At 49.0% G+C, this 27374-nt stretch overlaps 15 protein-coding genes across 15 annotated transcripts; 2 read left to right on the forward strand and 13 right to left on the reverse strand.

The window, feature by feature from the left end:
• Window positions 1-11: 11 nt before the first annotated feature.
• On the reverse strand, window positions 12-1742 carry TbgDal_XI3390 (hypothetical protein, conserved; the record flags this gene model as incomplete). Its single annotated transcript, XM_011781184.1, has 1 exon — window positions 12-1742. The coding sequence occupies one exon, from the start codon at window positions 1740-1742 to the stop codon at window positions 12-14; it is 1731 nt and encodes a 576-aa protein (XP_011779486.1).
• A 949-nt stretch (window positions 1743-2691) lies between these two features.
• Window positions 2692-3438, reverse strand: TbgDal_XI3400 (vesicular protein trafficking mediator, putative; the record flags this gene model as incomplete). Its single annotated transcript, XM_011781185.1, has 1 exon — window positions 2692-3438. The coding sequence occupies one exon, from the start codon at window positions 3436-3438 to the stop codon at window positions 2692-2694; it is 747 nt and encodes a 248-aa protein (XP_011779487.1).
• A 301-nt stretch (window positions 3439-3739) lies between these two features.
• TbgDal_XI3410 (hypothetical protein, conserved) lies at window positions 3740-4195 on the reverse strand (the record flags this gene model as incomplete). The annotated part of the gene is made up of 1 exon (XM_011781186.1): window positions 3740-4195. One exon carries the CDS (start codon window positions 4193-4195, stop codon window positions 3740-3742), a length of 456 nt encoding a protein of 151 aa, XP_011779488.1.
• A 797-nt stretch (window positions 4196-4992) lies between these two features.
• Window positions 4993-6081, reverse strand: TbgDal_XI3420 (hypothetical protein, conserved; the record flags this gene model as incomplete). The annotated part of the gene is made up of 1 exon (XM_011781187.1): window positions 4993-6081. The coding sequence occupies one exon, from the start codon at window positions 6079-6081 to the stop codon at window positions 4993-4995; it is 1089 nt and encodes a 362-aa protein (XP_011779489.1).
• Window positions 6082-6497: 416 nt separating this feature from the next.
• Window positions 6498-7331, reverse strand: TbgDal_XI3430 (hypothetical protein, conserved; the record flags this gene model as incomplete). Its single annotated transcript, XM_011781188.1, has 1 exon — window positions 6498-7331. One exon carries the CDS (start codon window positions 7329-7331, stop codon window positions 6498-6500), a length of 834 nt encoding a protein of 277 aa, XP_011779490.1.
• An 805-nt stretch (window positions 7332-8136) lies between these two features.
• Window positions 8137-10104, reverse strand: TbgDal_XI3440 (nucleolar GTP-binding protein 1, putative; the record flags this gene model as incomplete). The annotated part of the gene is made up of 1 exon (XM_011781189.1): window positions 8137-10104. One exon carries the CDS (start codon window positions 10102-10104, stop codon window positions 8137-8139), a length of 1968 nt encoding a protein of 655 aa, XP_011779491.1.
• A 754-nt stretch (window positions 10105-10858) lies between these two features.
• Window positions 10859-11215, forward strand: TbgDal_XI3450 (hypothetical protein, unlikely; the record flags this gene model as incomplete). The annotated part of the gene is made up of 1 exon (XM_011781190.1): window positions 10859-11215. The coding sequence occupies one exon, from the start codon at window positions 10859-10861 to the stop codon at window positions 11213-11215; it is 357 nt and encodes a 118-aa protein (XP_011779492.1).
• A 358-nt stretch (window positions 11216-11573) lies between these two features.
• Window positions 11574-13499, reverse strand: TbgDal_XI3460 (ABC transporter, putative; the record flags this gene model as incomplete). The annotated part of the gene is made up of 1 exon (XM_011781191.1): window positions 11574-13499. The coding sequence occupies one exon, from the start codon at window positions 13497-13499 to the stop codon at window positions 11574-11576; it is 1926 nt and encodes a 641-aa protein (XP_011779493.1).
• Window positions 13500-13930: 431 nt separating this feature from the next.
• On the reverse strand, window positions 13931-14233 carry TbgDal_XI3470 (hypothetical protein, unlikely; the record flags this gene model as incomplete). The annotated part of the gene is made up of 1 exon (XM_011781192.1): window positions 13931-14233. One exon carries the CDS (start codon window positions 14231-14233, stop codon window positions 13931-13933), a length of 303 nt encoding a protein of 100 aa, XP_011779494.1.
• A 994-nt stretch (window positions 14234-15227) lies between these two features.
• Window positions 15228-16595, reverse strand: TbgDal_XI3480 (dual-specificity protein kinase, putative; the record flags this gene model as incomplete). The annotated part of the gene is made up of 1 exon (XM_011781193.1): window positions 15228-16595. The coding sequence occupies one exon, from the start codon at window positions 16593-16595 to the stop codon at window positions 15228-15230; it is 1368 nt and encodes a 455-aa protein (XP_011779495.1).
• Window positions 16596-16880: 285 nt separating this feature from the next.
• On the reverse strand, window positions 16881-18011 carry TbgDal_XI3490 (hypothetical protein, conserved; the record flags this gene model as incomplete). Its single annotated transcript, XM_011781194.1, has 1 exon — window positions 16881-18011. The coding sequence occupies one exon, from the start codon at window positions 18009-18011 to the stop codon at window positions 16881-16883; it is 1131 nt and encodes a 376-aa protein (XP_011779496.1).
• Window positions 18012-18254: 243 nt separating this feature from the next.
• Window positions 18255-19427, reverse strand: TbgDal_XI3500 (hypothetical protein, conserved; the record flags this gene model as incomplete). Its single annotated transcript, XM_011781195.1, has 1 exon — window positions 18255-19427. One exon carries the CDS (start codon window positions 19425-19427, stop codon window positions 18255-18257), a length of 1173 nt encoding a protein of 390 aa, XP_011779497.1.
• Window positions 19428-19562: 135 nt separating this feature from the next.
• TbgDal_XI3510 (hypothetical protein, unlikely) lies at window positions 19563-19931 on the forward strand (the record flags this gene model as incomplete). Its single annotated transcript, XM_011781196.1, has 1 exon — window positions 19563-19931. One exon carries the CDS (start codon window positions 19563-19565, stop codon window positions 19929-19931), a length of 369 nt encoding a protein of 122 aa, XP_011779498.1.
• A 1429-nt stretch (window positions 19932-21360) lies between these two features.
• Window positions 21361-21939, reverse strand: TbgDal_XI3530 (hypothetical protein, conserved; the record flags this gene model as incomplete). Its single annotated transcript, XM_011781197.1, has 1 exon — window positions 21361-21939. One exon carries the CDS (start codon window positions 21937-21939, stop codon window positions 21361-21363), a length of 579 nt encoding a protein of 192 aa, XP_011779499.1.
• A 434-nt stretch (window positions 21940-22373) lies between these two features.
• Window positions 22374-27326, reverse strand: TbgDal_XI3540 (hypothetical protein, conserved; the record flags this gene model as incomplete). The annotated part of the gene is made up of 1 exon (XM_011781198.1): window positions 22374-27326. The coding sequence occupies one exon, from the start codon at window positions 27324-27326 to the stop codon at window positions 22374-22376; it is 4953 nt and encodes a 1650-aa protein (XP_011779500.1).
• Between the last annotated feature and the right edge of the window lie 48 nt (window positions 27327-27374).

The raw sequence follows: 27374 nt of genomic DNA on the forward strand, positions 1-27374 counted from the left end.
TCTCGTCACCATCACTTCATCAGTGACCGCCAATTCATCGGCCTAAAAAGATGCAGTCCAGCGTAGTCTGTTGTTATCATCATGCCCGGTATCTGCGGATGCCAATGGGCCTCCTTCGGGTGCTCAAGACCTTGGTGTTGGAACATCAGCTGATCCGGGATCCCACTGAGATCGGGACGCCCAAAAAGTTCCCCAACAACCTCCTGCTCCTCACTGGGGTCACGCTCAAGACTCAGGTCCCAGAGTGTACACTGTCCATCGTCACCCGCGACGGCAAGGACGCTCTCATTATGTAGTGAGAACTCAACGGACGTGATGCTTCCACGATGCCAGGGGAGCTGCTGGATCGGGACCCCGCTGCTCACATGGCGGAGATCCCACACAGCCACAGCACCGCTGTCAGCACCCGTCACAAGAAGGTGAGAAGCCTGCAGCGCCTTGTTCCAATTAGCAACGTTGATGTCAGTGGGATCGGCTTGCCAATGTATCTTCGAACCGCGCATATCACGCGTATCCCACACCTCAACCGTGCCGCCAACGCGGGTTGCGATGAGAACATCCGTCTGGGTAGGGCTCCACTGAACTTCCTCAACAGATGGTGCCCCTTTCTCGCTACCCACGGTATTACTAGCGACGGCAGTCCAGCGACCGTCCTCGGTTGGTTTCCACACAAATAGATCACCATTGCAATCACCAGAGGCAAAGACACCCTCCGAAACGCTGCTCCAGTCAAGCCCATAACCCTCCGTTTTATGGGATGTTGACGGAGTGCAAAACAGTAGTGATGCTTGTTTCCTCTGTGCCCCCGAACGCACCTGCTCTTTTATCCAATTCGGGTAGTCGCAAAGCATCCCTATTTCCTTTGCAATATCGAACACCTGCACATTCCCCGCGTCAGACCACACCGCCACCAAATTTTGGTTGCGGTGTGCGCATCGTATACGGTTGGCAGTGCCGTGGTGGGAAATCGTCCGATGGTGTACAATGGGCTCTCCGTTATTCACCTCAGGTGCCTCATCCTCATTGCTGTCTTCGCTTTCACCCTCGTCACCTATGTAGCTGTCATCACTGTCGGTATCGCTGCCAGCATCATGCTTCGTGCGACAAATGTTAGTAACACGCAAGATGTACAACTGATTTTTAGATGACTCCTCTGCTTGCGAACCACACACCAGGGTCAGTGAGAGTGGGTACTTTGTGGTGCAGCCGCCACCTGTAGAGGACTCTTGCTCCCGAACCACATGAAACGAGAGGGAAGGATATTCCGTCCGCAACTGAAAAAATGAGTCATACGCTTTGTTAGAGTAATCCAACTTCTGACATTGTCCCTCCGGGTCGTCAACACAGTCACTGCGCCAGACCGTGGGGACCGTATCGTCTTCATCATTTTCCTGCTTGGTCGAATCGTCATCAAATGTTACCTTCCGCAACCCCTTTACCATGGCTTCTGCCTCGCGTTGAAACTCGGCATAATCTTCGTCGTCTTCGTCATAACTGTCAACAATCTCCTCCTCCACTCCATCATTAAAAGGCTCATCCACGCCGCTGCTATTACTCCCATCAGACTCTTCATCTTCTGACACATCTTCCCAGTCCTCGTCTTCCGTGGGTCCCTCTTTACGGGTTCCGGCGGCTCGCAGTCGCTGCCCTCCCTCCTCGTCCTCCTCAACACAACGCCGATGTTTGCGTTCAGAGGAGGTGGTGCCCTCCGTCCGCTCCACACGTTTAGCGGCTTTCCGCATCGCTAAGACTTACAGCGAAGAGGAACTTGACAAACGACAGTTGGGGACGTAAGAGGGAAGAAGAAAAGAAAAAAGCATTTTAAAAAAAAAAGAATTAAGGTGATTAAGACTGGGGAGCACATTTCCCATCTATCAGGTGGGTGGACACAGCAGCAGCAAAGGAAATACGCACGAAAGTAATCACAACAAAGGGAAGAACAAAGAGAACAAAGAAAGAATGGAATAAAAAAAATCTATGCGTAAAAAAAACGCATGTGATGTTATTTAAAGTAAAAAAAAACATGTAAAAATGAAGAAAGAAAGATAGATAGAAAGGCTGCAGAACGCGAAAACACGTCACATTCATTACCTCTGAGTGCTTTCCCCACACTCTCTATTCGGTTATCTTATGTTTGTTCGGCGACTTACGTTACGACCACCTGCTCTCCTACGATCCACGGCTCTGAAGGACCTTACCACACAGGCCGGAGTAAAAAAGCAGAAATTAAGTTACACACGATTATATATATATATATATATATATATGTTTAGGTATAGATGTAGACGGAAGGTAAGGGACGAATCTTTACACCGAATGTACAACGGTCAAAACACATAAAGGGTACACAAACACGTTAAAAATAAAATAAATAAACAAACAAACAACAAAAGCGCAGGAGAGAAAATAAGGGCATAAAGGGGGAGAAAATGTAGCACATCGGTGGGGGAACGAGGTTTCGGTGAGTAAAGGAATACAAACATTTAAATTTTAAAAAAGGGAAAAGAACTTCTTTTCCCCACAAGACTCATACAAAGGAACATCATCAACCTCCTATTTATCACACCCCTTAATGCCCTTTGTATCGCCTTATTTCCCCCTCCCCGCACACATCCCCGATGAACAAAAATGAGTACATCATTACTTAAAGCGTACGTAAGTGCACGAAACACGGTCTTGCTTGGACTGTTGTTACCGTGCACCGATGCTAATACGTTGCATCCTCTCCGTTATTCCCACATCATCCCCCACCTTCGTGGCAGCCGGCCGCTTCTTCAGGTAGTTGGTGGCGACGGCTATTTGCTCGCTTATATCTATTTCATTGTCTGGCGTAATCTGCTCGAGAAAGGACTCCACCTCTGCCGCTGGCACTGCCGAGGCACGTGACCTCTCGAAGGTGCCGTCCATCGCGTTCGCATTAACTGCAACAGTGTCAACATGCCGTTCGAACGCATCCATTGCCGTCGTGATCTGCACAGGATCCAGTGAATGAAGAACCTTACTTATTCCACAAATCGCCTTTTCAAGCGACCGCGTCATCGCGTGCATTTGCATGGCAGATTGAATGCGTTCGGCGGCGGCATCAACACGAGAGGCAAGACGAAGATAACTTGTTCCTTCATCCTTCTTCCGTATGGCGTTCTCGGCGTAGACGCGGGCGGCTTCAATATTGTCCTTGTTAAGGGCTTTTTTAGCCTTTATCTTCTCCCTCTCGCTCGCTTTGTCTGAGGCGGCGGCAGAGTTGGTCAACTCCTTCACTGCAAGCCTCATGTTTAACACGACATCGAGGGGGTTCGTAGTGCTCATGTCGTTCCAATACTCCCGCTTTCTGAGTACAGAAGAAAAAGAAAGTGTAGAACTGCAGCCAACACAAATGGGATGGTCGAATGGCGACACACGAATAGGAACTTTTCTATGGCCTACACAAAATAACTTCATGGGAAAAGAGGCAGTTTGAAGAGGGCATAGAACAATCCACGTCGAATAGCGGGTAAACTGGGCCCTAATTTAGACATCTAACAATCAACTCGATAGGAGGAAAAAGAAGTAGGGAACAAACGATGGTGGGAGCTACACCGAGAGTAGGGAAGGAAGCGGTGTGCAATGAAGCCCCCCAAAACTTCTATTACTGGCTCCAACACTTGCTGCGCAAATTTAAACTTTTTTGTCGGAAAGAAATCACGTCACTAAACAGCGTCCCCCTTCCGACATGCCACACAGCCCCCAGCAAAGGCATGATTTACGAATTTTCGCTGCAGGTACGAAGCTCATGCAACATCGCGTAGAGCAAAGGCACAGACGCGGGTGCCCCTGTCAGTCCCAACTGCGAAGCCAATATTGCGCGCGGCATGATTGCAGAGGTCGCCTCCTTTCCTGCACCCGACTCGGCCTTGAAAACCGACAGCGAGTGCTCCATCCCGTTAAAAGCCATGTAATCCTTAATTAGTTCATTCAGAAGCAAGTTCTCCGGTGGTATAGGTGGCCGCGCGGACTCGATGTCGTCCCCCTGTGAATTAGACTCCTGCAGTGAATGGAAAATGGCTGCACGTAACTCGGCCTTTACGTGGTCAATGACGCCTTTCGTCTCCAGTACTTGCCTCATTGCATCCTTCAACGATCCGTGTTTCGACATTGTAGTCGCCTCGGGTGCGTTAAAGCTTTCTCGCCGCACCTCTCCCTCCTCCCTTTCCTCCATGCTAAAATCCTGCAGATCTACTTTACCAAAAAAAAAAAAAAAAGAAAAGCGATCAAAAAAGTGGAAAGAAGATATTGTAACTGAGGCAAGGGCGGGGAAGAAACGTAAATGTGCGAGCGTTCACCTTCTCTTGCGTTAGTAATCGTGGCACGCCGGAGTCCTGTCCCGCCTCTCGTTTCCTTTACGTCCTTCTCAGTTCCCCGCCCGAATTCGTGCGAAAATAAATTGTGTCTTCCCACGCAAGGACCAAACAGGTGAATACTCCGGAGAGAAAAAGTGAAACCTTACTTTTAACCATTCCTTAACGGATGACAGGCAATTGGGGTTCGTTACCTCTCAATATCTCCTTTTCAAACTGCGCACCCCTCTTCCCATTTGCACCTACTCCACGCTTGTGAACTCGAAGTCAGGTGAGAGCGGATTAAATACACGAAGAATGATAAAGGGGGGAGGGGGACTAGATACTCGCCTTAACACTTGTCAGCTCTCTCTTTCAAAAGCACACCCATACAAATCATGCCCCACTCCCGCGCGGCGCCCCAAAAGGGGGTTCGAAACAAAAAGAAAACTGAAAGAGGGGAAAAGCAAAACGCCAATGGAAAATAGTGGTGTATAACCGTACCTAACTTCCACTAACGTCACCTTGTCACCCTCGTACCATCACCAGAGACGCACGTACGCATCTACACACAAACTGCGAATGCATGGTGCTAAAGGAAAAATAAGTAAAACGCTGAGCGGTCGCGCGGGTCCTTTCCCTGCCTCACAATAGACGAAAAACAAGCACTTACACAAGCCTAGCGGGAGGAAAACCGCCGAATTACCAACGCAGACAAAACCACGACCACACCCGTAGCCACCAAAACGGAACTGACACGGTACGAACCGGGCCACTTTACTTTACCCGGACCGCGATCCCCCCCCGTGCGCCTCGTTTTTTCTGCGGGAGGCAGCTTCTTTTGCACGGAGCGGGCCTCCGTACCCGGTGAAAGTTCCTTTGTTCCACCGAAGGAAAGCACAAGAGTACAGTGCCGCCCCTCCTTTGTATCGAGGACCAGGCAGCGACGCCCATCAAGAGAGATGCCCATCAGAGCAAAAGGTGTCGGAAGATCCTCCTGCAAGCTGTCTACCAGAACTTTATCGTTCTTGTACTCCAATTTGTGCACGCGACCGCCTCCTCTCAACCCCACAAGCACTTTGCGGGATGACAAAGCACACAACAACAACTGCGCCGACGTCCCTCCCACCGCCCCATTTGTTGATAACATAGGAAAGAGTTTCTTAAACACTTCTAATTTCTTTACGGTGCTTCGAGTAACGTAAAACGCTTGAACCGTCCCGTCCTCATACAGCGCAAAACAGAAGTACCCTGCGCTCGCAACAGTAAGCACACGATGATCCCTTTGAGGGAGCTTAACCGCTGCAAGCATCTTCTTAGTGTCGAAACTCCAGTATTTGATCGTCTGAAACTCGGAATACAACAAGGCCACTCGCCCAATTTGCATAAAGCATCCCACTGCACTGTCCTTGAAGGACACTGAGAGATTTTTTTTCCACACGAACAAGCTGCACCCCGCGGGTCCACAAGCCATCAGCTGCCGGCTCTCGATCCACATGAGTTGTGTCACCTTCAAGCACGATGCCTCTGCTAACATATCCCCTACCTCGCTCCCATTAAACTGGTATATCCGAATAACACATTGATCCGGACCCGACTGCGACCTGAGGCCGATCGCTATGACATGATCTTCTTCACAACAAGCGAAGGCAAGCACCTCACCACCGTACACAATGTATGACTTTTGATCTGAGCCCTTCTCGAGTAAATGTAGTTCTCTCCCCCTGCCCGCTGTGAATATAAAGGACCCGTTTGACAGTGCGGTCATCCTACGCGAGGAATAAGGAAAGAGAGAAGGGTCAAATGAGGAAGGGCGTTAATAAAAGATGTCCAACGAATAGGACGCTAAGGTAAAGCCGGTATCACGTTTTGCTAAAACACTATCAACAACTAAAAATGATCTAAGACCAAAATAAAGTAAGAAAAAGACAAAACCAAGAAACAACTCCCTTAACTCTAAAGGACTCTATGAATACCTGATGCAGAAGGAAGAAAAAGAGAGCAATAGGGTAATAAGGCATGGGAAACAACATCAGAGTTCGACAAAGCACCGCATATTTCGTAGGTGTGCTGTGAAGAAAACACGCAGAGGAATAGGGAAGAGGGAAATCCTGCCCGGGGGCGGCACGCCTTACGAGCACACATATGGTTCTAACACAACTTTACATGTTACATTACCCATCTTCACTGAATGCAACGAAGTTTTCGCAAACGGAAGCCGCGGTATGCTGCCTGAATTATAGTGGCGCTCCTATCGAACGCTGTCGCTATGGTTTCCTCAAAGTGGAGTTTGTGCCCTTCAAACGTAAGCCGTTTTTCCACGGAAGCAAAGACATCAGCCGATAGTAAGATTCTGGAGAAAAAACTATCTTCTATGTGCTTCCTCGCCATCGTCTCCTCTTCCTCAAGACTAACCAACCACGATGGCAAAACCGCCACCGGTTTTGAGTCACCATCTTCGAAAACGTCAGGCACGCGCCGCCACATCCAACCAGGTTTCCACTGACAAAGTTTCAAAAAGAAACTTTCCAAAAATTGAAGGGCCACGTACTGACGGTGCACTGACTCCAGGCGGCCGACGTACGACAACGATGAAACGAGAAAAGCGCTAACGATAACACGTCGCCCCTCCTCCTCCCTCCGTACAAAACGCTCAATTGCAGCCAGTCGTGTGTGCTCTGCGAAGTGCTTCCATGCAAAGCGGTCCGCATCCTCCTCAATGAATTCGCGCTCTATAGTTTCGTCTTTTATTGCGTACATGATGGCCCTGTCGAATACCTTGTTAAGAGAGGCGTTGAACTCCCGTATCCATAATGCGCAGCCCATAAGATACTCCCGGACAATCGCCGTCCGCCCCGATCCCTCTTCCGGGAACTCACTCTCGAAAGGGAGACCCCACAGTGTCAGCAGCGCAGGAGCCAACGTGGGTGGGGGCCGCGTAAGTTTCTTCATTTTCGCCTTGTTAGCGGCCTCGAAAAAGTCATCGTCCGGGTCCTTCATAGCCGGTAGTACAAACATCGCTTCCGAGACACTAGTCCTTCACGTAAGTGCAAATATGACGCTCTAAGTCTCGAGCTAAAACTTGAAGCAATACGGAAGAAGGTATTCTACGGCAACAGAGCAAGGCAAAGTTTCAAAGTGCAGAACAGCCCTTAGGGAATGAATAAAAAACTGAATTACCCGCTCTTCCGCAACAGATGTCCCCGGCTTCTGCCTCATTTCTCTTCTGACTGCATCCGAACAAGAATATTGTAGAAGTATCTAAAAGTAGCTTACACCATCAGATGATAACCCGGGGGGCAGATGCTTCTGAAATCGGTCACTTCTTCTTAGCGCATGGTTAATGCCGCGTCAGTCCTACGCACCACATATAGCGTCCACGAGGTTGGATTCCCAGCCCCCTACCTTTCATACTTATATTCTTCTCCGGCATCCCTGCTTTCCGTCTTCCATTTCTCACCACTTCTGTTGGCAGCCTCACCTGCAAAAGCGACACTCCTCCTCATCCACAGCAGGTACTTATAATGAGAGGGCTCCACGTAGGTAGAAAAATAAACAATGGAAACGAAAAGAAAGCACGACACAAGAAAAAACCAAAAGCAAGGGAGATACAGTTCCTGGTGTCGCACGCTTTCCCACAGACCAGAAACAAGAACTGACCGGGCGGATGGACAGAACGGAGTATTTGTATATACTAATACTATTGTTATTAATCATTAAGCGATGAAACCTTTCTTTTCCTCTTTTCCTCTGACTCGCTATCACATCAGCCAGCACCCAACAGCGCAAATGTGGTGCCGGTCCCTACTTAATAAGCAGTACATCAGCGTCTGTCGCGTCTGCCGTTAGATTTCACCTTACCCGTGAAGAGATGCTTCGGCCGAAGGTTCGGTATGGCACGATCACCCTCTCCCTTCTTAGCTTGAAGGTTGCGCGGGCGAGCGACCACCTTACTCAGCTTCACAGCACGCAGCTTCTCATTGACGTCTCTGTACCCTTCGCCGCGGTTTACGCTAAGTGAGCGATCGCGAGTCGCAGAGTGAGAACTAATGCCACGCGTCGTTTTGGTAGACATGTGCGAAGATGAACGGTCCCGCATAACTGCCTCCTGTGCAGCGGACAAGGACCGACCTCTCTTCGCGGACGAATTTGTGGTTTCAGATGAACAACCAGGGGTTGCTGAGCGATCAACCTGGCTTCCCGTTCGCTTGTTAAACTTCTCAATTGCAACTGATTGCCGCCTAGTGCGACGTAGTGAAGGGTTCTTCATAGCCCTCTCCATCTTAATCACCTTGATTTTGTCCCTGATAAAACGAACAGCCTCGACAGTAGAGTCGTGTAACTCATATTGTGGACGTTTCTTAGATGCCTCCAACTCCAATTCCTGCAGACGTGCGTCCTCCTCTGCTTCCAATTCCATCAACCGCTCATGGATGTCAGGGTCTACGTTATCGTAGATATTGTGCCCGTCCATGATATCAGGGATGATATCGTCCACCCATTCGGGGTTCTCTAGATCCCATGTCTTCCGCTCATTTGGTTGGTACTGTCCAGGTCCCCCATTTTCCCACTCATAATCCCGTTCCGTTTTGCGGCGCTCGCGCACTGGCTCACCGGATGCAAGTCGGTGGCGAATCTCTTCCACTGAAGGGGGAACATACGCAGGTCTTTCCACGTTATCGCGTTTCTGCGGCACCGCACAGTAGAGACGATTTTGTATAGCCTGAAACCGACCGCTCCCCTCCTTTTGTTCCGAACGATGTGCAAGCAGCGTTTCACACGCCAAAGTCTTGAGGTCGCCTACGCCGGCGTCAGTGAGCGTGCTGGTCGTAATCCATTTGGCGCCACACTCTTCAATGGCTGTCATAACGAGAGATTGCTCTTCTGCCGTAATGTCGTCGAAAGTACACAGATCACTCTTGTTGAATACGACAATCACCGGTTTGCCAGTGAAGAGGGGGCCAATAGACTTGAAAAGGGAAACCTGCTGGGCTATTGAATGCCCGCATTGAGTGCTAAGGTCCATGAAGAAGAGAATGCACGCACGAAGATGGGCAAGTGCAGTGATCGCTTGCATCTCAATAACGTTGCGCTCCTCAAGGGAATGGTCCAGAATACCCGGAGTGTCAATTACCTGCCAACTGGCATACTTGAAGTCCGTGTGCCCGACGAAGAGAGACTTTGTTGTGAAGGCATAGGGTTGTACTTCTACATCCGCGCGGGTGACCTTGTTCATGAAACTTGACTTACCGACGTTAGGGAACCCCGTGATAAGCAGTGTTCGGGCGTTGGGGTCAATAGAGGGCAGTCGAGACATGTGTTGCCTCACTTTCTCCAGGTATACCAGAGCGCTCGTGAGCTTTTTGCAAGCGGTTGCCATGCGGCCAAGGGCTGCGCGCTTCAACTGCTTACAGCGGTAGAGAGAGTCACCGTATTTCAAAAGCCGCACGTAATCACGGCCCACATTATCCACCATGTGTCGCACCGCGCCGACCTGACCCAGCGCCACCTTATAGTGGTCGCGGTCGTACAATACATGCATCAAATCGCCGTAGAACGGGTGGATGTCATCCATTCGCGGAAACTCGGTTAGGATGTGGGTGAGCTTTTCGTTGATGGTTTTCTGCGTGAACTTCACCTTCCGCATGTAGAACTGACGAATGCGGGAAATATGATACCCCTTGTGGACCACGGTTGGTGTCTTTCTCTGCGTTTTGGAAAGAACAATGTCGATGAAGTCCTTGTATGAGGGGACAACAGTCACCGTTTTGAAATTGTAGATTGTCGACATCTTTCCAGAAACGGATATGAACGAGATGTTAAACTTCTTTGCTTACTTCCTCGCCAGAATGCCTCTGCAGTGAACTGCTGGGTTACAGTTTGCTTGGTTCACCTGCTGAATACCTCTTCCACTCCACTGCTTCACAGCTTCACCTTTTCGCGCGCACCTTTCCTTACCTCTTTTTCCTTCGCGTTTACTCTCCTCACGCACCCAACTACTTCTGATGTACCGCCTGTTGCGTTCCTCTAAGACGTAAAAAAACAAAGTTAGGGTTGAAACAAAAAGCACTTGCCGTAACATATATGCCCGTACCAGGAGAGCAAAAGAGTTTCGTCAGCTCCGCTCGCACATTTCCTTCCCCCCCCCTTGCTGCGCATGGAGAGAACAATCGCGGACAGGGGGAAAAGAGAGGGGAGGGATTGGGGCAAAACGGATACAACGTGTGCGCTGGGGCAAACCATCTGATTTCCATCAACAAAGAGGGCAAATGTGAGTAACGAAAAAAAAAAAAGAAAAGGGTTCATTAAGGTCAACTTTCATGCAACCTCAACGAAAATAATGAGGGGAAACCATATCCTGACCACGCTCCACCCCAGGATGCTACACTAACCCTCACCCGACTCACAAATTCCTCCTCATTCCAGGCGCATACAAAGACCCGGTAGCGGTCCCTGTACATATCGGAAAGACACACGACCACAGACGGAAGCCATCAGCAGACCATTACTTCGTCTCTAACGGCAGCCGTCGATTCAGCTTTATTATGGTAATTATTATCGCTAGATCTTGCATTTTGTTCATTATTTATGTTGTTGCCGAGGGCATCAATCGCCGCGTTTGCCGGAGATGTCGGTTCCTACCGGCCCCTGCCGCATCAACGTCGTTACGACAGTGCACTTATTCAGCCACAACAACGATAACAATACCCCGACTCAAGGATCGAACATGGCATTGCAACCGCTGTTGCAGCTTCAACGTGTATAACCACCCAAAACCAATTTTCGTGGACTTGCGCCGCGGGAAACTGAACGGCACAAATGAAATGAAACAAACACCAACACAAAACTTAAATGTGCTCATTTATAAAAATGCAAAAAAAAAAAAAACAACCGCCCGGTAACCCGGCACCCGGTGTAATTCAATTTTTCTATGCGCACAAGACAGACTACAGTGGCAGAGTACGAGCGAAAACAGAAGCAAAGGAAATGAGTTCTGCCAGCTTCCCGGTAAGGCCCAGCAATGGGACTTTCAACTGCACGTACGGCAATTCGTTTACCTCATGAACTGCTGCATAAGGTGGATGAGAGCCGAGCACGTACGCAGCTGATACCTAAACACATGCTCTGAAAGGACAACCCGCTTCTTACCAGCTTCAATGCCTCCTTATTCTTCCTCGATTCCATCGCAACCACTCACAAACCGACGACGTAACCCTCTTCTGCCGCCCACAGTGCGAAAAAGGATCGCCTAAAGTAGAATCAAATGGTTACCCTGGGCTGCCCCACCTCCGTTTCTGTGTATCCGCCCACACCATCCAACATCATAATATCATGATGAAACTTCTTTAACGATTCACGGTGAGATGTCGTTATTAACGTCATACCCTCATCCAAAAGTAATTTGTACAACGTTGGCTCAATGTTTTGGGACACCGCGCTCGTGCACTCGTCTAAAAACACAAAGGTTGGTCGATGGTAAAGTGCGCGAACAAACGCCACGCGCTGCCGCTCACCTCCAGACAGCACCTCTGACCATTCTTTCCATGCATCCAACCCTCCCACGCGCGTCAGCAGTCCTCTCAACCCAACGCGGGTGGCAAACTCTACAAGTTTGGCGTCTTCGATATCACCTGCCCGCTTGTCTGCTTCGGAGGTTGGGTAAGTGAATTGAGTCCGTAGGGTCCCCGGGGGGAGGTAAACCCGCTGCGTCAGTACAACCATCTGGGATGGGGGAGGACGTTTCAGGGAACCCTCACGCAGGGACCACACGCCAGTGATAACGCGGATGAGGGCCGTCTTTCCAGCTCCGTTACAACCCATTATGAGGACGTGCCGGCCCGCCTTGAATGTTGCGTTGTAATTGGCAAGAATCATCTTGTCAGATGGGGAGAGAATGTACGCGTTCTTAAACACAATCTTATCGTCACTGGACTCTTCCACCAAACTTAGCGTCGTCTCCCGTTCGTTTCGCTCGAGGGAACGAAGAGAATCCTGTAGCTCCCCAACACGATGGGCGCCGCCACACACAGCGCTTACCTTTAGGTGGATTGAAAAAAGCCTTGCGATGGATTTGGCCAACGAAGTACACAGCTTCGCGTTCCGTGCATACAGTTGCGCCATACCAGCGGCATCCATGCTATCTGCACGACGGGCAACATCGAATCCACAAACTGCTAAACCGACGCACGTCGATCCATACTCAACAAACATCGAGCTGACTAAGGTGCCCCACCACTTAAGGCGCTTAATGTTACTTTCCAATCGCAGGTACGATCGAAGGAGACGATCAGCAGTCGCACGCTCAACATCTGCACCGCGGTAAAACGCCACCTCTTCCGCGTGGTGAAGGAGCTGGGTGTGCATCGTGCGAAGGTTGCCCTCCTTTGCGTGACTGGCTGCCATCATAGTTGCAAAGTTTGGAAGAATTAGTCGAAATAGCACGGCAACGAATGCGTAGTATGAAAATATGAGCAGGGATTCGTTGTGACCACCGTGCTCGGCCAGCGCAGAAGAAAATGTAACGATATCCATCGACGGTTTTAGTATAGAAGGTATCAAAACCGCAAGTTCTCTGCTGAAGCACTGGACATCATTCGTCACACGATGGCCCGGGTTGTCCACGGTGCCTGTAGTTGCAAGGTCGTAAACCCGGCGCCCCTGGAAGTACTCTTTATGAAGAGCTTGCTGAAGCCGCTCCCTAAACCGCCACTCTATTGAGGAAATTGTGTAGCCGATGCTCACATTCACTACGGTTGCGGGTAAGGCATATAAAGCGATATCACCGATGCCAAGTAACAATTCCCTAAAGTTCTTCTGAACGAGTGCCTTAACGTTATTCCCGGCTACACGGGACAACATCAGCGTCAACCTGGTGCGAAGGGCGAGCAGCAACGTCAAAGCAACCATAGCACCAGATTCAGGGGAGAAAACACTGGGAAAACAAATACGGAGAAGCCCCACAACCCGCCAGAAGAGGGTGCTGTCGAAGCGTACAGTGGGTCGTCTATGTCGACCGGACGCCTTACCTGCGTGCCGTCGCGGCGATGATGGGTTTGCTCGGCGAGCAAGCACACACTTGTGTACGCCCTGAAACAGTAGTGCTATTACCACCAAAAGAGCATACTTCGCATGTGAGAACGGGGAGGCGACTAGTAATTGCTTCAGCCCGTCAAGTACAGAACTCATCAAAAGGGGTTTTACCGGCTCCTTTTTATTTTCCTTCTATTTTTCTGTGTTCCCCTTACACCTACGAAATGTATAGACTTCGAGCCCAGTACCCTGGGAGACAAAAAGGTTATGGCAAGACTCTCTGTGTGCGCTCCACGCTGTAGGCACTAGAGTACGGGCTGGGTGGGCGCAGAGTGCGTACGTCCCTCTGTTTCCACGCCCTTCAGCTTATCCCGGTTTTTCTGCTGCTTAATGTCTTCAAAGAAAAAAATGCAGGGACGAAAAAGGTTTATGACAACGAAGAGCTTAAATGCAACAATAAGAGCGGTGTGGGCAAACACCTCCTTATTCATCCACCTGCCCTCCTCAGCAGCAGTTATAGTTTCAAGAAAAGGAAGAAATAAAACTACTTGAGTAAAAACAGTAGCAAGAGTGACGTTCAAAAAACTTTAAAGGCCGTCGCTTCCATCTCTTCTCGGCTCCATTTCAGCGAAAAGATTCTGGTCTTCATCCACAAGCGGCTTCACACCCTTTCTTACATTCACCAGATACTTCTTTTTTTTTTTTTTTGCTCTGTCACCACCCTTGTGGCTTCTGTCCCCCATACAAAAACACAAATACAAAAAATGAAGAAGCATACTCCAACACTTCAAAATATCAAAAACTGTCGTGTTGATTAACGTTGGGGGCGGGAAAAGCAAAGATTTACCGCAGCATACGTCACGGGAAAAAGAAGACAACTCAACCATCATCTCACCACCAAAAATGTTTCAATTCTTTGTACATTCTTAACCGCCAACAATGTACCCCCTAAGCTATACAAACAACGAAGGGTGATGGAATCAATGTATTCTTTTGTACAGTACCGCATTCCTCTTTCGTCCATTCGATTATTCGTTTGTTTTTCCCACTACACTTAAATATTTTTTTCGATTGATTTTCTGCTTTTTTTTCACTCTCTGCCTCGAAGAAGTTACAGAATACAGTACACATATGGAGGCGAACCGCGTGCCTGATTCGACGCGGTAGCAGCAGTCATGGACCGCACGTGCGATCCTCCACAATTCAATTCCCACTGAAAGGAGGAAAGGGAGAATATTCTCGTCAGAAAGCGCGTAAATAAATTAGATGAGAGCAAACTCCCCTTCTCCCTTCCCCCCTGCCCCCCCCAACCCCCATCATTTTTCACAATAAACGAAAACAGTAAAAAAAAAGAAGAAAAATTGCGGCACAGAAATGCACATCAAAGGCGGGGGGAAGATTGCAAGAAAGAGAGAGGACGCAGGAAAGTGCAATGCTATAAGGAGGGAGAAATAGAAGAAAGAATATGAACACCGAAGCAAACGTTACGCTATATACATATTATAGATGAAGAAGACTGGCGTCTACCATTCCCCGCCCTTCCCTTTATAACAGTATGAACATTTTATTGCTCGTTCATTCACAAAAGTCATTCATAACCATTGGCTTTATTCACAATTCCCCGTCCCAACTATCTTTGTGGTCTCTTACACTCCTGCAGAACCAAAAAAAAAAAAAAGCGTCTCCAACGCGATACATCCACCACATGATGTGCCTTTTCAATTTTAAAAGGGAACCGCACAGCAAGTGGGGGAAAAGATTAAATAAATGCAAGCGTACACAAACCAGATACAACAACACAAAATGACGTAAACTGAACGAAAGACAAGGGTGCCAAAAACAGGTGCTAAAGACTAAATTAAAAAAAGGAAGCGAATACATCTCCTAGCACCCGCATCTGTCGGTCCCACGTTTGCCTATCTTAGGCAAGCGCGGAAGGGCTTTGTGGAACTTAGACTCACTATCATCTTCGCCAGTGGCCGCTGTGTTCCGCTTTTGCTTACTTAATAATTCATTGACCTCATCAGCGATCCACGGGTGCTTCATCGCCCGCCGAGGAGTGGCACGCGAGTCCGGAACCCACTCAAGGAACAGCTTAACGAAACTGACAAATGGATCTCCCTCCGGCAGTCCAAGGAACGCCGCAATATTCTTGGTTCCAGGAAAGCGTATTTTAAGTTTGCTGTTTGGAACTAATTTGGGTGAATAATTTGCGCTTGCTTCAAAAAACTCATGTTTGCGCGGGGAACGAAGTATAAAATCACGCGGCGGGGTCCCTAAAAACTCCATTATGCACGCCATCTGTTCCTGCTCGCTTTCACCTGGGAAAATGGGGTAGCCGGAGGCGAGCTCGCAAAGAACACATCCATAACTCCAAAGATCTATGCACCTGGAGTAGGGACACCCTAGAAGTACCTCGGGTGCACGGTAGAAGCGCGATTGGATGTAGGTGAACAAACGGGCGTTTTCAAAGCAAGAGGAGCCCAAGTCAATCACTTTCACTGCCGTGTCATTGTGTGACCTGAGGAGTATGTTTTCCGGCTTCAGATCACAATGAATAATGTTCTCTCGCCACATGTAGGAAAGAGACACGAGAACACCAGCCCCAATCTTGCGAACGATGTCTAACGGCAATGGCTTGAACCTGCGTTGCTTTAAGTAAGTGTACAAGTTACATCCTAACAGCTCGTATGTAATGCAGACATGGGAACGAAAGGTGAAATTATCAATCATTTGGACTATTCCGTAGATCCCTGAGGGGTCACCTTTCTTCAAATGACTCAAAATCTGCACCTCAATCTTTGCTTGTGCGGTGAAGCGTTTCCTGTTGCGGATAATCTTTAGCGCTACAGTACAGTTTTTGCAGTGATCAACTGCCTTAACCACCTGTCCGAAGGAACCACTCCCCAGTGTGCTTAAAACCTCGTAGCGGTATGCGATGTGGTCACGTAGTCTGATGAGGTAGTCCCCTCTTTCATCATCATACCCCTTGTTATGGCCTCCTTCCACCGGTGCCTGAACCTTGCGGTCACAATTTTGGCCAACGTAATATACTTCCGAGTAGCCCTTTATCTCGTCCATCTCGTACGGAGTAAGATGAGCGGAATGAAAGTCATTAGCGGGGACTGCACCTTCGTGCAACACATTTAGCCGCATCCCCTTGCCCCCTTGCGGTTTCGTACAGAGCGCAGGAACCTGCGTGCTCCTGTGGAAGTCATGGTTTTCACCCGCCAACCTGCGAGAGACATCCATCCCTCGTCACTTACTACTAATACTACTAAAGTAAGTGAGCCTCAAGAAGAAACAAAAAAAAAGTGCGCGCAACATGTGCGGAAATGATCAAATAGTAAAAAAAAAACTGTAGAAAAACTAGAAAGATCCTATGTACAAAGACGCAAGGTTACACCACCCAATACACATGGTCATCCAGAGCAATACAGAGACACTTTCATACCCCGTATGCGCACACAGCCTGCATAAATGAACCAATAAAGAAAAGGGGAAGCGGGAGCGGAGGTGTGGGTCCCCCTCCAGAAGCTAAAACTTGCAAGCTTCCAAAGAGTGCACTATTGCTCCCATACGGGTGTACCAGTCCATCCACTCATTCGGTTCCTCCGTAGGGTTGGGCTCGTGGAGGACAAACAAACGTTCAGAGTAGTCCTCGAAGCCTACAGGGAAGAATACATGCTCCGATGCGAGGCCACCGCATGGAAGCCGAAGCGATGGGTTGGATTCAATCAAGGCCGGGATGTGAACTGTAGGAAGAGAGGAATACTCAACCGTGTACCCCAGCATATACCACAAAACCTCCGTGGAGGTCACTATTGTCCAGCAGGTGTGGCATTCGCTGCATAGAGCAACATGGCCATACTCTGTCATCACGCGCAAGTTGTTACACCGAATGCGACGGATATTGGAATTTTCGGGGGTTGTGCGAAGCGCGCGCACCAGCTGCAGCGCATTCAACGCCAAGGGCCCACGAAAGGGAGGTGAAACATCCTTCAACACTGATGGTGCGGCCGAAATATCGTATAGTTTGGACTTCAGAAGCAACCCTTCATGCTCCGCCTCGCGACGTTGGATCTCCGCAAACCACTTGGCCGCCTCTCTTTCATCAAGCATTTTCTGAACGGCATTTTTTTCACTTTTCCTTTCCATCATTAAAGCTGCCCGGGCCCGCTTTTCCTCGGCAGCACAAACATCACGACTCTCTACCTCCATCCGCACCAGGTCCACGACGTTACTTGCCAAGCGTTTCTGCCACGCTTCCGTTTGCGCCAGTCTCAACACATGTTCATCATACAAGTCCTCGACCCAAGCAAGTGGTGGGCATTCCTCATAATTCAAGTTTTCTTCTGAAAGTATTAGTTCGCTTGCGGAAGTGTCAAACAGAGAACCTACAACGGCGCAAAAGTCTTCAAAGAGTTGCTCAATTGCTACGCACATCCGTTCATTGTATATTTGCTTGTCGGGGTCCTTTTCCCGACCCTTGTGCAGAATCTTCACCACACGAGGACGGCAATTCGTTATTAAGGTTTGAACCGACACTGCCTGCGAGTGCAGAGCAACTACATCTCCTCTGTCATCATCCTTGAAGGCGTCAATGAGCACGGCGGTCTCCTGCTTCAGTTGATCCACAAGGGCGCAAAGTTTCTTGTACTCAGTCATTCCAGGGAAGAGTCACACCCCTCTGCAACCGAGTGAGAACAGCAAAAACTTCCCTCTCCCCTTTCGACTCGAGAGAATGAGCAGAATGATAGAGTTTGACAGCACCAATGTCGCGTGAAGCATGATGACGACGAAAGTATAAACTTTGGAACACGTAACATAGCGAAAAAAAATAATAAGTCGAGTATGGCACTCTACATGCCCAACAATCCAACAGATCTGCCTCCCTTAGTTACATTTTATTTAAAAGTCGGGGGAACAACCAGAGCCCAACTGCAGTTGAATCACCTGTGCCAGACGGTCCACGAAATACTCACTGTTAACTATAGCCTCATATGGATTCACAGCCACAGTGTACCTCACTTCAACATCCTTGTCCAGTATGCTTTTCCCTGTTTGAGCATCCCTCAAGTCCACAATAGATTTGTCCTCTCCAATCGATATGTTGTCGTCAAAAAACACGTAAAGGCGCGCTTTATCAGGCGTCGGTTCTGGTATTGTAGCAACCGGAAACACCTTCCCGCCACAGCGGCTTTCCGCTTTCTGTGCCCAATACGGATAATAATCAACAATCCCCGCCACACCATTAGACTTACTGGCGTACTCCACCAGTTGTTCTTCGAGGGCGGAGAAGTTCGTTTGGTAGACAGCGGTACATGACGGCATTTGTCGTAACTGCTTCATCGCATCCGAGGGAGAAAGTGTCCCCGTGTCCTCAGGATAGACCACCACCGCAGCGGTGTTGGGGCCGTAGCAAATGAAAAGATCATCCTCATCGCGGAATATGCACCCTGTCACTTCAGGAACATATGCCTCCTTCAAGCGCTGAAGCATCGGTCCCCGCGGTAAGTGCTTGTGTTTGCCTTGAACAAACTCCCTCCACTCTTGGAGGACACTCCCCAGCTCGGTCCCAAATGTCCTGAACAGAAGCGTAAATGGCCAGCTGAGTTCAGAAAGGGTGTTAATAAATTCAAAAAAAGACGGAATGATAAGCTGGTCGGGTGTTGCGGTCAGGACTGTCCTTTGTTCATCAACATATCGTTTAAAACCTTCGCCCGGTTGCCCGGGGCGTGTAAAGGCACTAAGAATGGATCTTCTCTTTGCCGAGACATCCTGCCACAACCGATTTTTCTCAGCTCGAGAAAGATCTTGCATCCCTGGAGGTTCCTTGAATTTTTCATCAACGTACTGGTCGTACGTGACCAACCCGGTACGATCACCGGCCTGACCAGGGCCCAAAACAGCGGTCCAGCCCTCACCAGAGACGCGCCCCCATACGTTTGCAGCAACATTACTATTCATAACATCCTCCATTGTTCGCCCCCCTGCAGAGTCCACCTGAATAATAGTTTTATTGATATCCATGTTTATGACGAGGTGTCTTCGGGGGCACTGCTCGAGGAACAGGCGGGACATAGCTTTCAAGACTACCGCAGGACAAAAAACAGCGCCTTAAAGAGAATGAGTAAATTAAGGCTTGGAGGCACTACTTGAAGAAATGAAAAAATGATGCATGGGCGAGGAAATACATCACGCAAACAATAGCCATACATGATCAGCGCTAAAACGCGCTTCTTACATCCAGCAGTCAGACAAACACTGTCCGCTGCAGCGCGTTTCGACGGATTCTGGCGACGCACAACAAAAAAGAATGACAAAAAGCTGACGGCTCACACTCATTTTCTGTCACGGGGAGGCGGGGAACGTCTTGGCGTGCGCATGAGACTACTACCGCTCGAAAAATATATATTCCCCCCTCCTCCCTCAACACGCAGTCACTCCACCCTGCACCAGCGGGCGGCACTCGAGCTAGTCGTTGCAGTCATTTATGTTTTGTATGATTCAAGACGGCTCCGCACAACCTTTGGGGTATCACCAAACACACGTCGCCGGGATGCTAACTTCACCCCAGGGTTATAGGCAAAAAAAAAAATGAACACCCTCTCAGAAACACCGTATTAACAGGAAACATGAAGGTGTCGGGAATTTCAAACGAATCACGACATTTGCTTGAACGTAAACACATCGACGGGAACGACTAACAACATCCTTGTGTATATGACACCTCCTCCTCATCAGATCGCCCCCAGGTTCAAAACTGTGGCAAGAACGGCCTTGCGGATACAACAGAGAGGGGAATCGTTTTAAATAGACAAGCAGACACGGGTGGTTCAGCTTTCAAGGGAGCAATCTCAAACACTGCCCGCGCTGATGTGGGGCGACTGGTGGCTTCGTACACCACACCCATCGAGGACAGACAAAGATCTGAAAACAATGGTCGATCTCTCAAAGACGCCCCCTCCCTCTCCACACATAATTTCCACACAACAGAAGGGTTCTCAAGGTCATGGAGGAGCGCTACCGTATGAAGTAGCGCTGTACGCGCAGGGGATGAATCTTCGTAATGCGTGGAAATATTTCCAGTAGGTACCACAGGATGTGGCCCACCAAATCAGCCATCACTTCAGTACCAATACCAACTTCACCGAACATAACGCTCATCAGAAGGAATACAAGGGGGAGGTATCGCACCTGCACCGTCAAAAGACCAAAAATGCTCGCCTCCTGATGAGGCAGCAGCCGCCCAAAGAGATACACCAGCGCCTTCGAAAACTGGTTACTGAGGTATGGTGTTTCTATAGCACGAGTGCTTCTGAGGAAAAGTAAAAGCCCTGCCCCAGTAAAGAGGGTCAGGCAGTAGTCTAGACGCCGTCAGTGGAAGTACTGCAATTCAATGCTGCTGCTCACCATATATAACCAGTGTAACTCGATAATACTACTGAGGTTGAGGGGGCCAAAGTAAAAGAATGTTGAGACCAGCCGCCAATAATGCTTTTCTTGGAACGCGAGGGTAGGACTGAAAATCATCTGCAGTGGGTGGACGAGGCCGAACGAAACTAGCACAACCGAGATCACACTAAGGCACAGCAGCAGCCTTGTTACTGGCGGTATCTCCCATAGAAAGTTAAAGTCCATGGCAACAATCAGCCTGGAAGCGAGATGTTCTCCGGAGATGTCCGTGGGGTCCTCCTAGCTAGTTCCAAAGTAGCAACCATGAAAATGTAGTGAGGGAGATGAAGTTAACGTACGGAAGGAGCATACGGCACTCATCAACAGAGTAGAACACGGACGTGAGGAAAATTAAAGGAGAAAAAACGGGCGAAGGTATCTTCTGGTCACCCGAAGCAAGCACCCACTATAACTCTTTTCCAGGGAGAACAGGCGGTGCGGGTTGCACATCGCGGGGCGGTCGCTCCCCGGCTTGTTCCTCCCGTACACACCCCGCTGCACGCCGCACACCGCTTTTTCCACGTCCATCATCCCACAAAAACGGGTCAGAAACACCCCATTACATCTCCAGAGCCTTCATTAGCAACAAACCTGAGAGGAGCATAAGAGAGGAATTCGCTACTCCAACGATGACACATGTGTTGATGTCCCACTCCGAGTCCGACAAGCTACGGAGATGGTGAATAACCCACAATGATGTCAGCATAAATACGCCACTGAACATCATGAAGGCCACTAGTACGCCCACTTCTACGAATCTGCGATCGCGGCAACGCGTAAACGTGAGTGGTGTGCTTGCAAGCAGCATTAGAGCAGCAAGACACACCTGCCACCTCAGAAGGGTCTGCACGAGAATTCCCTGTTGTCCATAAGTTAATAGGTAGAACGTAACAAGTAACAGTGTTAGAAGTGACCACAAAGCAGGCCATGAGATGAAAACAAAAGGCAACATATGTTCCCTCCTTGCACTCTGGGGAGCCATTCTCTCTAATTTGCGTATACCATCTTCGATGAAGGCATCATACTTCCTTTCCAGGTACTGAAGTGACTCAAACTCTCCGGGTGATAAGTTACCGCAGTCCCTCGCAGCTCGAAGGGTGTCCAACTGGTACTCATCTTCTCGGGTAAAGTCACCCATCACATTCACATGTGATATATTAACCAACAATGCAGTCTTGGATGTACGAAACGCCACGCAGGGCTTTCCACTCCCTTCCTACCGAAACCCCACGGTACAAATTAAAAATAAGGAAGGTGAAGCACAGAACAATGTAAGCAGTGCTATTAAAAGGCCGCAGGTCAAAATATCAACCTTATACCTGTAAAAGGTGCATTCCTCCTTGGCAGTCTTAGGGCTCCACGGGAGCTTACATGGACGTTAAAACCTCTGGTGGCATCGTCACGGGACAAAAAAAATGGGAAACTACTTTGGTAGCACAATCCCGTTCCCGCTAACAGCCCCCACGTCAGCCTATCCTCACGCTCATTTTTACGAACAAAGAGTAAAAAAGTGTAGAACCTGGCCAGCAAAAGAGGTGCTTCTGCCGCCAACGTTCGTCACATGGAGTCCGCTCACGTCGATTCCAACGACGCCTCATCATCACTATTCTCCCCGTTCCGCGATGCAGCTTCGTCCTGGGACTCAGTCGTCTCTTCCTCCCCCATCGTCCACGTATCACTTCCGTCGCCACCGCCATCCACCTCGGCAGAATCCGAGTCACTCGTTGTTTCTGTGTTGCTGTAATACTCCGGGGAGTCGGAAGCGCTTGCCCATTCATAAGAATCGCTGTCATCTTCACCATCATCGTCATCTTCGTCATAACCTCCAGACCAAGAACCGTTGTTTCCTACCTCGTCATCGTCATCGCTCTCCGCAAGACCTGCCCCACTATCATTACTCCGATCGTTTTGTGGGAGCGAGAACGCTTGTTGACCAGGTAGCGGGCCGGAGGATGTTGAGAACACACGCACTACGGCTGCTGCGTCACCATCGAGAATCGCAGCACAGTAACGGTCCGATGGTTCAATGGCAAAGGCTCTGAAGGCTGGGCGCACTTCTGTTGAAAACACGGTCTCAAATGTGTAACTATCAACCACTGAAAGAACTGGTGTAGCCGTGTGAGACAACGCAGATGCTTCGCGAAAGCTATAAATCACACGTCTAAAAGGGCTGGTGTAGAAACTGCTGCTGTTCCTGAAGGAAGGTACGGTCTGCAGTATGGACAGGGTCCGCAAATCCCATACCTTTTCATCAATCATCACAAGGGGGTTGAACGGATGAAAAATATTGCAAAAGGAGTTGGTAAAACGGTCAAAACGACAGATGGGTCTGTCACCGCACCGAACATCCCACAGAACAGCGTCACTGAGAACAAGCTGAGAGAACTGGTCAAAGGTGGCTACGTTGTCAACGTTTTCCCCAACCCACGACGGATCGCTAAAATGACGCACCTCACATTGCGCCCTGAGGTCGTAAAGACGGCAGGTGTGCTCCTCGTCACACGTTGCTAACAAATATGTGTTACAACAAGAGAACATGGCCGCACGGCTATCCTCAACCTGGTACTTCACCGCAGGAAGCTCATTACGACCCATCACAGCTACCTTGTGCTCCGCGTTTACCAACCCCAGTAAGGCACTATCGTCAGACACGTAAATTCCAACGACACTACCGTTATCGAAGGCCAAATGCTGTTCTGACAACTTGTCGTCCGTGGAATCATCTGGGAACGTGTCAAACAGAGCAATCCCGCCTTCAGAGGTTCCCACAACTAGTGTCTCCCCATCATCGCAAAAGGCCACACTATCGCCCTGAAGTTCATCTCCACTCCCCGTTATGTCGAATAAATAACCCGGGTTACGGTACGTAAAGTGGTTTTCGTTCGTCCTTGTGCGTAGTGAGAAATCTAATCCCATCTTTTGCACCAAGCGCCTGTTAAACGCGTTTCGCGTTTGATCAACAGGGGCATCCAGTGGGTAGTAAACATGGCCCTTCCGCAAATCAAATTGAGGCAAGGTTGTAATGGGATTGGTGCACTTCTCATGCTGTTGTCTCAGGTAAGAGCGCACAATGCCATCAAGGGTGGGTGCCCCGATGGGGGACAGTGCCATATCGGGCGAGGCATTCGCCGAATGTTGTGCCATTGCGATATCACACGAAAGAGGAGCGTCACGCCGAAGAGCTGAAGCTGCATTCAGCAACCCCTCCGTCTCTAAGTGGCGGCAAATCAGCTCCAACAGTGATTCACGCGAATAACTTATGTGAGATCGAGCAATGACAGCCTGGCGTTGCTCCAACTCGACGGGGTCCACAGAAACGGACGGAGTGGTCCTATTCGTCTCATCGAAGAGAAAGCACTTGATGTTCTCCATAAACCGACCTGTTGCGTGCACCTCGCTCGCCACATAGCGCGGCCCCATCATGGTTAAGTACTCCTTTTGAATATCTCCATATTGGGTCATAAGTTCCCGCGCCACTGAGCCAACCCCTAGAGCATCAAAGAGAAGACGTGTATCAGCATACCGTCGAAGGGTAACCATCAGTTGCAGTGCCCGTGCGACCACGGGAAACAACTGCAGTTTAACCGACATTGCCGGATCCTTCCGAACTTTCAAAACCTCCAACAGCGTACGAACGCCGTCGTTTGCTCGGATCATACCACAAACGCGGTTAAAGGTGGCCACACAAACATCGTCGTTTTTGTCAGCGGGTAATCGCGTTAAATTCAACAGTATCTGCAACGAAGTAGCAACACACGGAATGAGATGGGACTCCCTAGAGGCGTTTCCGTTTTGGAACGCCGATGTTAATTCACTCACTATCATAATCAAGTGCGCAACCCCCGATTCAGGGTACTGAGCATCGGCAACCAAGGGTCGGAAGAAGGGTACAACTACCAAAACACAAAGCACATTTAGCGATGCGGCAAGTAAGTCCCATCGACCCTGTGTGAAGTAGAACTGCGCACAACGTAGCAGTATCTGGTGAAAATTATTATCCGCGAAGAAACGAAATGCAGCAAGCCTATCTCGAGTAAGCAGGCTTTGGATTGTTTCGGTAGATATATCCGGAATAGTGGCAGAAGGGGCCGACAAATAACCGAGAACCGATTCCACGGTGGCAGGGTCTCGGGGCAGTGACCTCTCTGGTGCAGAATCGGTCACTAAAACCGATAAAAATCTGTGCTTCCGGAATATGACCCTCGTGGCCAACATCAGATGAGAAATCAAGTAAACGTAGGCGCACTTTAACGCCGCCAATGTTACTCCTGGACAAATAACATCAAACTGTTCTTCCGAACTCTGTAACAGCCGCTCTATTAAGCCAAGTGTTGCTTGGGGCCCTTGATGCGCGTCAAAAAAGGTAACAACATAAGGGAAACTCAAAGCAAGGAAAAGGAAGCCTCCCGCGCTGCCTTGTACGTCGTGACTCGAGGCAACTTTCCACTGATGCAGAATGAAGTTCAATATCGGCTCGAAGTATTCACCATGGTTTCGAAGCAGGTTCTCAAACACCGCAGCTCTAGCTAATTGAGACAGCACGATGCAGCACCCATACATTGTCACTGGATCTAAACGGCCATCAGTTAACTTTATGATCTGCTTCAAACCTCCCAGTTCTAGGAAAATCAAAGCGAGTTTCTTGTGGGTAAACAAAGAGTTTAGAACCCAACCAACCCTACCCACCAACTCCCGCATTTTTCGGTAATGGCTCTTAGTTGTTTGTAGTTCAGCACTCCAGTTCAAACGAACTTCAAGTAATTCGCGTTCGTCCGCGTTCATTTCCACATTGTCCTCTGATAAGACGAACCCCAATGCTTTTTTCTCCTCCGTTTCCACAGCTGCAGTAGCTGCATCCAAATCGACTCGACTCAATACGTAGAACATGGATTCCACTGTTTGGAACTGGAGAGCAGGTAGAACTGTCTCTCGTTGGTGACAAAGTGCTCCCACGACGGCGCAACACAACATAAACTCTTCCATCTTGAAGTCAATGTTTTCTGGCATCAGGGTCTGAATATTCAAAAAATGATCCCACGGAACAACTTGATCGTTTGGACCCTTGTACTTGTAGCGGAAGAATCGGTTCCCCTCACTCTCGTGAGGGGGACAGTCGACACTCCTTATCCAACGAACAACCACTTCCTCTGCCGTAGTTACCTCCACAACCTCACCAAAATCGCATTTTTTCCCTTGATCATTGAAGCACCACATAGGACCGCGACCTACCCTGTCACCCCTTCGTGGCTGCCAAAAATCTGGTAACTTCCGAAAACGGGGTGATTCCTCTCCTGTTTCGAACTTCCTCTTTTTGTGGGGCCTAGATATCAGATCATCTCCTCCCCCTTGATTAAATTCTGCCAGGGTAGATTCATGTTCCACCTCTTTTATCGGTATAGTTGACCTATCAAACATTGGAGATGAAGAGGCTTGCTCAGATCCCGCAAACTGCGAATGTGAAGAAAGGGACATCTGCTTTGATTGGGGCAACACTTGTTGCGCTTCCTTCACGCATGGCACCCCTACGGAGCTCCCAGCAGCAACTTCGGGTGACGTCTTACGTGAGAGCGTGGGAGAATTCAGCTCACTCCTGATAACGGCAGAGTAGTGTCTGAAGGGGGACCGACTCCATCTTTGTGAGGGAGATATCCCATTGTTTTCAGGATAACCAAATATCCGGTGAACCAGATGTCGCAATCTCTGAAGCAAAACCCGCGGCACCTGTTGACTAAGTGCCTCACCTACCGCTTGGTCATCCTCTTCAAGCCTGCTAAACACCAGAGAGAGGGCAATAAGCCGTTTTTGTCTCTTCTTCTCTCCTATGATAACTTTACAGAGATCTTGTATAGGTGTAGAGTCCAAAAAATTTCCCCGTGATCCCTCCACCAGCAAAAACGCCGTATAAGTGGCGATACTTTGTGTCCTCACCACACTTTTATAAAGGATTGGCTCACTCTGAATTGATCTTCCCTCAGATCTCGACAACAAATCATCCCGTTCCACATTAAAATTAATCATTTCTCCCATGTACTCACAAAAGGGTGCATTATTACAAACCGTTTTGATAAGAGACTCAAAAGGCGCGCGATCCTGTAGACTCATCGTGCTAGCATAAACGTCAGTACAACGTTTATACTCATCATGAAGAATTTTCGCTAATTGACCCCACAGAAAAAGTTCAAGATTTATGTACTCTTGTAGCAGAGTCAGTGTTTGTTTGTCACCGCTTTCGGTGTCTATTGTTTCTCCCTGTGACTCGGGGGAAGTATTCCTTGCCTGAGCCCTAAGTCTTTCTTTTAGCATTTTAATCTGCTTCTGGGCCTTCGTGAGACGTCGCATGATGTGTTTGAGTGTACCGACTAATTCGGCTGACACAATGATGTCATCTTCGAAGTTTTCCTCCCCGCTCCGCACTGCAAGCTCATTGAGAACATTAAACGACATATTATTTGCAGCATCGTCTACCGATAAAGTCGTAAAGTGGTCAGTGCCATCTGCAAGACGACTCCCTTGCAAATTTTCCATCAAGTTAAAAATGGTAGGAAAAAACTTTGTAGAAAAGAAGAGCTTTAA

This window comes from Trypanosoma brucei, chromosome 11 (assembly GCF_000210295.1).
Source record: "Trypanosoma brucei gambiense DAL972 chromosome 11, complete sequence".
In the NCBI taxonomy this organism is placed as follows: Eukaryota; Euglenozoa; class Kinetoplastea; order Trypanosomatida; family Trypanosomatidae; genus Trypanosoma; species Trypanosoma brucei.